Source organism: Vigna radiata, chromosome 6 (genome assembly GCF_000741045.1).
Source record: "Vigna radiata var. radiata cultivar VC1973A chromosome 6, Vradiata_ver6, whole genome shotgun sequence".
NCBI lineage: Eukaryota > Viridiplantae > Streptophyta > Magnoliopsida > Fabales > Fabaceae > Vigna > Vigna radiata.
This window is the reverse complement of record NC_028356.1, coordinates 4,158,232-4,168,022: the sequence shown is the minus strand read 5'-3', so window position 1 is coordinate 4,168,022 and position 9,791 is coordinate 4,158,232. Positions and strand designations below refer to the sequence as shown.

At 28.6% G+C, this 9,791-nt stretch overlaps 2 protein-coding genes across 2 annotated transcripts in view; one reads left to right on the top strand and one right to left on the bottom strand.

The window, feature by feature from the left end:
- LOC106765324 (probable tyrosine-protein phosphatase At1g05000) overlaps nt 1–781 on the top strand; it is a 5,559-nt gene extending 4,778 nt beyond the window's left edge. Inside the window, exon 6 of the mRNA XM_022781949.1 lies at nt 502–781. Within this exon, the coding sequence (XP_022637670.1) occupies nt 502–511 (10 nt within the window). The 3' untranslated portion in view covers nt 512–781. The remainder of the gene's footprint in view (nt 1–501) is intronic.
- Nucleotides 782–6,518: 5,737 nt separating this feature from the next.
- Nucleotides 6,519–8,231, bottom strand: LOC106765175 (1-aminocyclopropane-1-carboxylate oxidase). Its single transcript, XM_014649701.2, has 4 exons — nt 8,050–8,231; nt 7,692–7,918; nt 7,216–7,549; nt 6,519–7,005 (listed from the first exon to the last, which is right to left on the bottom strand). The coding sequence occupies exons 1-4, from the start codon at nt 8,152–8,154 to the stop codon at nt 6,724–6,726; spliced, it is 948 nt and encodes a 315-aa protein (XP_014505187.1). The 5' UTR covers nt 8,155–8,231; the 3' UTR covers nt 6,519–6,723.
- Nucleotides 8,232–9,791: the final 1,560 nt, after the last annotated feature.

The window sequence follows — 9,791 nt, the reverse complement described above, 5'->3', positions numbered from 1 at the left end:
TATATATATATATATATATATATATGTATATATATATGTATGTATATACACGAAAATCAAATATTAACAAGCTTGGATGTAAGTTGGACATGCGCATGCTATTATTAGAAGGATGAGTTATTTTAATAAATGAAATTTTAAATATTATTCTTGTTATATTCGTCGGTCTCTCCTGGAAAACAAAATAGTTTCGTTTTAATGTAATTTCAGTCTTAAAATATAAATTTACACCTACATCATACAATATATTGATTATAATATTATTATTACCATTTAACAAAGTTAAGATATTACTAAATTCATATAAATTATTAACACAAATCCAGTGTGTTAAATGTAATGTCAAAAAAATAAAATAAAAAAAAATTTACCTGGACTCTTATTAAAATTAAATTCTAAAGAGAAAGTAAAACTTTGTTTCTGTGTGAATTCTCTACATATGAATAATTTCTTTATGGCCAATGACCTTATTTTGTTTGTTGGTATGTAATATGTTTATAGTTTGGAGTGAAGGAAGAATAGCTGCAATGTGAATGTTACTAAAGAAATGGTAGAATGAGATCATCTTGAGCTCACACTGTCACATATCTATGGCTGAACTCAAGCTACCACTGTCAAGGATAGTTTTTCTATTGGGCTGCACACACACAATATGGACCTCAGTTTTTTTTTATTCCTTTTTCTTTAGGCCCTCTAACACCTTGGGTGGTAGGGTACAATTTGCAACTTTCTTTCTATATTCAGGAACATCAGTAAATTACACTTTCACCCTCCTAAACCATGTCAGTTTTAGCTTATTTTGCAGTGGTGTTCAAAATTCTCATTTCAATGTTTAGCTCGAATATCAATGAATTTGTGAGATGATATTAGTACTTAATCATCGATTATCTAAACTGGTATTCTATATTACTTTGCTTTAATTGACATGATCGATGCATTTATCATTGATTGATATGGTTGGTGCATTTGTCATTATGGTTATCAAACTCTCAAGTTAACTCTTAAATTCTTACGAGTTTACGTTCCCAGACTTGGCTTTCGAGTTAACTCGGAAGTAAACTCTTTTCTGCATAAACCCGGTAGAATTAATTTCTGAAATCGGTAGGATCGTGTAGAATCGCGAGTTTGGAGCGATTCTACAAGCTTGAAAGGGGACAAAATTAAGAAAAACAAGGTTCGTTTGGTCTTTTTTTATTATATATTTAATGAAATGCATCAAAATTAATAACAATAATCCAAGTATTTATGTTTTACAATATTTATTTTTATGAACTATATATCTATAAATTTTATTTATTTAAAGTTATATAATTTTGTAGACTTATTTGAATTAAGATATTATTTATATAGTATTTTTCATCTGAAGTAAACTCTTACGAGTTTACGAATTGAGTTTACGAGTCGAGTTTACTCGATTCTCACGAGTTTACGTAAACTCACGAGTTTGATAGCCTTGTTTGTCATTGATGGTTATTATATATATAATGATGTGATCCAAGATTTGAGTAGCTATGCATGGTCGGCAAAGCTATTATTGTTATGGTTTGGAAGCATGGAACATCTTTGATGGGTAGTAGTCATAGTAGATGAATCATTGATGAGTGTTAAATTAGTTAAATTCCTTTTAAATTCATTTTAATATTGTTTCACTTTTTCAATTAATCATTTTTTCTTGAAATATATTAATTTAATTCTTTTTCTATTATGTATTTCAAATTTATTAGCTTGAATGTCTTGTTTAAAGAATTTTTAAACTTAAACAAATGGTTTAATATTTTTTATAAGTTTAACCTTATGTTTCGTAATAGGATCATAAAAGTCTTTCAAACTTATACATCATAATTGCTCTCTTCTTCTTCTTTTTTCATTCTTCTTGGGTGACTTCTGTTCGTTTCTCATTAAAAACATTCATAACTTCTATCTATTTGTCTCTCTCCTAAAAACCTAATGCAAAAGGTTATATAATTTTAACTTATGTATTAGAATGGTAACCCGAAATAAAAAAATATTTTCTTTTTCTTTTTCTTAATTAAGTCGGTATATGAATTCAACAAATTAGCAAGACAACTAATTTGGAATATTTGTATTTATTTTACATGCACTGTTTAAAAATTTAACATGCTCTTCACGTAAATTACTTATTGAATTGTATAAATATTAATTTCGTCTGGTTTAAAATATTTCTTATTTTAATGTTTTTATTTTTATACCGTCAGCTTGTATAAGTTTCACATTCAAATAATTTATTTTATCTGCCATACCATTGTAACTCAACAATATTTAATTATAGTTCAAAAATCTATTTTTTTATGCATATATGAACTCTACGATGTTCATAACATTGCTCAAACAAATGGAACTAACATACAAGATTGCAAGAGATCCAAAAAACATGTTTGGTTTAGAAGAGACTCTATAATCAACTTTTTTTTTTTTAATTTCTAAAAATAGAGCAATTATCAACTTCTTTACTGATGTTGAATTTAATCAGTCTAATAATTAAATTACATTATATTATAGTGATGAAGTATCATTAATCATTAAGTGACAACTTTTACAAATTTAATATATTTTATCATAATGTTATCAAAGGTGTCATTTGTCCATGACACTCGAAGTGGATAACATCTTTATATTCAAATTGATCTAAGAAATAAATAAAAAGTTATTCATTAAAGAGAACATGGTCCCCAATAATAATAATTTGCATCCTTGATTATAACTGTACCAAAGAAGTGATTCATGCATATTATATAGAATAGTGGAAGTGGTCCAAATCAATACCCAAATTGTGAGGACAAAATAAGAAATTAGATGAAAAATGGACCACTTTTGTATCTAACAGACTGTATTTGAGCAAATGCGAGGTAGACTCCATGGCCCAAAAAAAGAACAGATAATTGTGGGTGGGCCCAAACCCATTCAACTGTAGACAGGTCAAAGTGTGTTAAGGTTTATGTATACTAAACCTTTTACAAAGGTTGCTTTGTATGAGTGATGAATAATGCTCTCTAACCATAGAGATAAGGATAACATCATCAAGTTTGAGAGGTTCAACCAAAATCAAATTGTATGAACTAAGAATCAAAATAGAAGACACTTTAACAAATTAGAAAAAATAGTTTCATTTTGTATCATTATATGATGTGTTTGCTTTTTGAAAAATTCTAGATATTTTTTAAATTGTAATTTGAATACATATACACTTTGAACTATTATCAGTTTTACATGAGATGTGATATTTGATGTTGCATTAGTTTGTTTATCATCATGTATTTTAATATTTGAAAATTCTTTTTCAACAACTTAAAACCAATCAAATTCAAACTAAAAAAATAAAAATAAATGGATAGGGTTTGATTTGATCACAAGTGATAAGATTAACCAACAAACCGAATGAATTGACCAAGGAATTAATTTTTTCCTTCAAAGTTGGTGTAATTCAATTTGTGAATAATTCTATACATAAAGTATACATTTTCAATCAAAAAAACAAGAAATTATATATTTCTTAACTTTTTTACATAATTTTTCGGATTTTACAGAGTTAAAGTTAAAAATAATTTATGTAAACTTTATTTTCTTAGTTTTTTGAATTGTTTTTTTAAAACAAAATTATAACAAAACTCCGAACATCAAAGTAGATAATACCACAAATTTAAACACAGAACATTAGCATTATTTATATTAAGGAATTTGTTTCAGTATATCCAATACTAGTAAATAAATCATGGTTATGTTTATAAGTCAAAGAATGATAAATAATATGTGTCTGAGTTCAAATTATATACTGAACTGTTCATTTTTGAAATAATTATTTAAAAGTTATGTAAAAGATGGATTTCATAGGTCGATTGTAACTTTTTTACAATGTTAGCATATGCGTTAAACTAAAAAATAAAAAGACATAGTAAATAATGCAAACGATGAGATAATTGATAAAAGGAAGACCGACAAAATAATAAAATACACTATATATCAATAAAAAGATTTTAAAAAATGTCTAAGGTTATTTGCAGAAGTAATGTATTTATGGAAAAATTCTATCAACCTTTTGAAGAAACAATAATAAAATATATGAAAAGATGTGTTAATGAGTTTGTCCTTACATGCATCATTATCAAAAGTTATTCTAATTTTTGTTGGCTTGTGTTCTTTTAAATGGCGGAAAGAGTGGTTTCACACTATAGATAGATACTCAGCACAAAGCAATGAAGCAAAACTTAGAAACCATGAAAATGCTTCCCTTAAAGATTCATAGATTTAAATCTTAGAAGTATAAAAATGTAGGAAAATAATATTTTTAACAATGTTTTTTTATAATTTTTTTTTACAACTTGTAATTGATCTGTTTTAAATATACACGAACCAATAAAATAATAACACATGATCTTTTATTAAAAAACTGTTAAAAAAAATTGTTAAAACATCATTATACAAAAATGTATGCATGTTATTGTTACGTGGATGAGTATCTATGTCTGTTTTGGTTGAGACATTTTCTTGCTAACTTTTGATTTGTGCAAATAAGAGGTTTCATAGTTTCTGCTTTTCGAGTGTATACTATAAAAGGTGGTTCTCCACTGTCTCAAGTTGAATACTTACGTGGATTTCAAGCTTTTTTTGTGCGTTAAAACAAATTGTGTTGAGTCAATTATTGTGACTCATTCATCGTTAGTGTTGTAGAATCGAAGTAATGATTTCTTTTTGTTGATGTGATGTTGTGTTACGTCGTATTTGTCTGTATTCATCAATATATTCAATCTTATGTTCTACTTCTACTCTCTTCTTAACATTATTAATACATTTTCATTCTCATTATTGTCTTCAGTTTCTTATTATTTTTATAAATAGAAAAATCTCAATTGCTTCTCATGAAAATTCATCAAAATATTAATTCAATCCTATTTTTATTTTCCATTTTTCCATGTAAAGTTCATCGTGATGAGAACAAATCTAAATCTAGTAATACTAACAGTTTCACAGTTAGGTTAGATATAAGGTAGTCAATCTCAGGGCAAAATATTATGAATTTTTTTAATATGTTTAATTTGTATGAATAAAAATTACGGCTTAATTATTAAATAAGATGATTATGATGTTTTTTTTTGGATTGTGTATAAATGAAAATACAATTTAAGGTTTGTCGAGACAAAATGATGAGAGAAGAGAAAGAAGTTGATGATGATAATGATGAGAAGAAGAAAATTATAGATAATGGATAAAAGAATATATGTGCAAAGATGTTAAAATAAGTAGATGGAATAAATTTTAATTTGGATTATAATAAATTATACAAAGAATAATTTATTAATTTACTTTGATGCATTAAAAATTTATTGTCGCTCTAATTTTAATTAATGAGTCTAGAAGGATTGTGAAAATTGTTTAAAGTTTGCTCACAAATGGAAAATTTGTTCAAAACAAAAACCTTGGATACATGTTCGGACAAATTGGGAAAATGAAAAAAGAAAAAAAAAAGAGAGATGGAAATTGTTGATACACGAAACTAATTAAGGAAAAGTTTGAGTAAATACATAAATAAAAAAGACAATGGAAGAAATATAGTTGAATACTATATGGAAAAAATGAAAAAAAAAAAATTCTCCAACTTTTCTCTTCTGGTAAAAGCTTTATAACGATCAAGAAGGATTGTATTTGAATTACTAAACAGTAAAAATATTAAACAATATTAGAATCTGTTTTTGAACATTTAAAAAAAATTAAGAAAGTTCTAAATATAAAAATAGGCTAAGTTAATTTTCATAGATTAAATACTGATAAGAGTACATATTACATTTTGAAAACAATAGATGGATTGGATTCAATTCAATCCATTTTTCGTATAATGGATGAATTTGGGAAATTTACTTTACATGTGTTGGATAAATACATTAATTAATTTTCACCCCTTAATACATATAAGTTGGTGGGTGTTTTCACCATTTAAAATTAATTTTCAATAAACTTTAAAATTAAGGATAACAAATAACTTCTTAAAACTAAAATAATTATAATTATTTGGACAAAACATTGAACACTGGGGAACTTCATGCATGTCTTTTATGGGTCATTACCATATTTATTGTAAACAAAACAAAAGGTTTTAATTAGAAAGTAACATGACAACCACCTAAGTGTTTTTTCTAAATTTTTTTTATCATGTTTTATCATTTTCTAAATCAACTAGTTATAATTGAATATCTTCGTTTGGTTGCATCCACATCCTTTGGCCTACACATTGTTTCAAATAAGTGTGTTTGACCTGTATAGTCTTCCTTCAGCATCATGGTGCCATTAACATTCTGGTGCATTCAACATCACTAAGACACTGTCAGTGTGGTCCAAAACCCAACTAGCCATATTGGAGGCACATGAAGCCAAAAAAGGCAAGAAAATAATGCATAGTAGAGCCAAGAGCCATTAAATATGTTTGCTAACCAAGTAGTTATGTTTTTATTATGAAGTTTGATATTTTTGTTGACCACTTTTTCGTGTCACAATCACTTCAACCATAGTAACAAAACTTATGTTTGCATTAAAATTGAGAAAATTCTTTTAGGAATTCCAACACACAAATACCAATTACAGTACACAATAATAATAAAACACTGTATTACATTAGTTTCTTTAACGTTGTTCTAACTCAAACCAAACATGCACTACGATGACATTTTATTATGGCTATCGTAATATGGTAACAAGTGCATAGAGTAAAAATATTTAAGCAGTTGCAATTGGACCAAAATTTGATGCTTTAAAGGCTTCAAATCTTGGCTCCTTGGCCTGGAACTTGACCTTAGCATAGAGCTTCATGTAATCCTCAAACACAAATTTTGGGTAGAGCTGGACTTTATCCGCTGTCTCTTTCTCCAACAATTCTGGTGCAGGGTAGATGACAGCATCACTGCCAGGGTTGTAGAATGAGGCTATCGACATTCTGGTCCCATCAGTTTGTGCTATCACACGGTGCTCCACACTCTTGTACTTACCATTGGTGATCACCTGTTTTTTAACCAAGGACTGTTAGATATTCGTAATATCGTTGCATCTAACTTGTTTGTAGAAATGTCTACTTAGTATATATGTATATATATTAAAGTTACCAACTAAAACTTTTTAAAGTAGTTATTACAGAAATCAATGATGTTCTCCATTACATGGTAATAAAAAGCATTTACATTACCATTTTATTCAAATTAAGTTGACAGTTACCTCTAGCTGATCACCGATGTTAACAACGATGGAGTGGCGCATAGGGGGTACGTCAACCCACTGGTCATCTTTGAGCAGCTGTAAGCCACTGACCTTGTCATCCTGGAAGAGAAGGACGATCCCACCGGCATCGGTGTGGGGACGAAGACCCTTCACCAGCTCTGGCTTGGGGCATGGAGGGTAGTTGGCAACCTTGGTGCCAAAAGTTGGTCCTCTTGATCCATAGAAGGCCTTTTTGAGGTATCCTTTCTCTAGACCAAGATTCTCACACAACAAGTCCAGCAGCTGCTCTGCTAGTTTTTCTAACCTCAAAGCAAAATCCTTCATCACCGTCCTGCACCATCACTTTATGTTAGAGTCATATTGTGAAAGAGATATACATATACAACTGCAGTTTCGATTCTAAAATTCTGCATTGCAATATGTTCTCAGCATGCAATGTGTAATGTTATATATGTTTGTTGCAGTGTAATAACCTGTATTCATCAATGAGATCAGGGACCTCCGAGATGTTTGATTCAGGGAGGTGACGCAAGTGGAAGGTGCTCTCCCAGTCCATATCCTTGACCTCAGTTTGTACAGCCTCTAGACCTTTGCTTGCCATTAACTCCTTGAACCTTTCTTCCATACATTTCCTGTAGTGCTCTTTAGTCAACCTCTCCACAGTGTCCAATATGTCATGGGGTATGCCATGGTTCACCAACTACATAATTTTGAAAGCAAAAGTTAGAAAGGACATTAACTACCAAGAAAATCGCAAGAACTAAATAGGACATATAGGAGGCGGGCAATGTAGAAATGAATTAGGTGAGACAAGCATGGGTTTTGAGGTACCTCAAAGAATCCCCAGTTTTCACAAGCATCTTTTATTTTCTCCATGGTGTCTTTTCTCTCCTCACCATTGAGCTTCTCAAAGTTGATCACTGGGAAGTTAGTCATTTTTTAAACTCAAAACTCGTTTTCTTTCTCTCTTTCTATCTGTCTCTTCTCTATTACTCTATGCATATCTGAGTTCGCGAGGGTGGTATTTATAGACCTCTAAGATACAAGACCAACCACAAAAATGAGAAAAAAAAAGGGAACTTCGTTAAATAATATAAAAAATATGTTGGAATTTGCTTTCTTATCTACGCTTTAGCCTTTAGCACAGTGCAGATCACATAGCAAACGTTTCTTTTGGTTCCGTTGTTGAATTGTCTTGCCACTTAGGTGTAGTTTGGACCCACTTGGTGGCTGATTTTTTCTCTTGAGAATTTGACCAGAACAAGAGAGACTACAACACCCTCCAATCAATTCTGAAATTTTACTTGACCTTTATTTCTGAGTCATATGAAGGTGCTTTCGTGGAAGGAGCATAGGAGTTCCAAAATAATGGCGTCCACGTTTTGAAATAAGTTTGGAAGAAGAATTTGTATTCTCCACTTAATTATTATCATGATGGAAGAACTTTCTTGAGACAAAAAAAAGTTGGTAAGATATGAATTCTTACTAAGGGTGTGTGTGTGTGCAAATATTCGATTAATATTTAATCTAGATTAGAAATTTATAAATTAACGGAAGCTCAGAAAAATGAAATTTTGCGTCCATTTTACTCAATCAAGCAAATTCATTATCCATAGTGCATGTGTAAAAAAAGGTTGTGTGGTCCTTCTTGAGAGTGTCGTGTCATTCCTATCCAGTTTATTATAATTAGAAATTTGTTTAACATCTTGTTTCATTTTGTACAAGAATATTAAAGCAACTTTATTTATTTCCTCCTATAGTTTCATAAAGAAGTAAAAGTTGACGAGGTGATAAGGAGATTGAAGTAGAACAAGAATCTTATGGATATATATGGCTGTAATGTAGATTCTAATTATGAAAAAGATAAAAGGTCGACTATTATAGAAAGTATATTATTAAGTGATATTTAATAATGTCTATAGTGTATCCCTTATATTTTTGTTGATAATTTCTTGTATTTATTCACATTTCATGTTATTTCTAACATTTGTACACCATATTATAGTCTTCAGTGTTTCTACGTCTAGAACCTTATGTCATAATATAATTTCTTATATGAAACCAACCATGACTACTAGCATTTTAGTGATCGGTCGTGAATAGAGAATTATTTAAATATGATTTTTGCTAAATTAATTCAAACTTGTAATGCATGCAGAGTGTTGTTGGTTGATAATTTGATTATGTGGAAATTTGTTTATTAACATGTAATTAATTTAGACATTAATTCATTTGATAGTAAAAATATTAATAATTAATATTAGAGATAAATTTAAAGTCTAGTTTATAAATTAATTATAATTTTTATATGTAAAAGAAAATATTTTATAAATCAATAAATTTTAATATACAAATTAGTATTTAAATTATTCATTATAATAATTTATTATTTTTGTCATTAATTTTTTTTTATTCAAATAATGACCACATAAAAATAACCTTGTCAATATCATCCGACTTTATTGACTAAAAGTAGCATTACGAAAATTAAATAAATAAAAAAATTAATGGTTGGATTAAAATAAATAATATATATATATATATATATATATATATATATATATATATATATA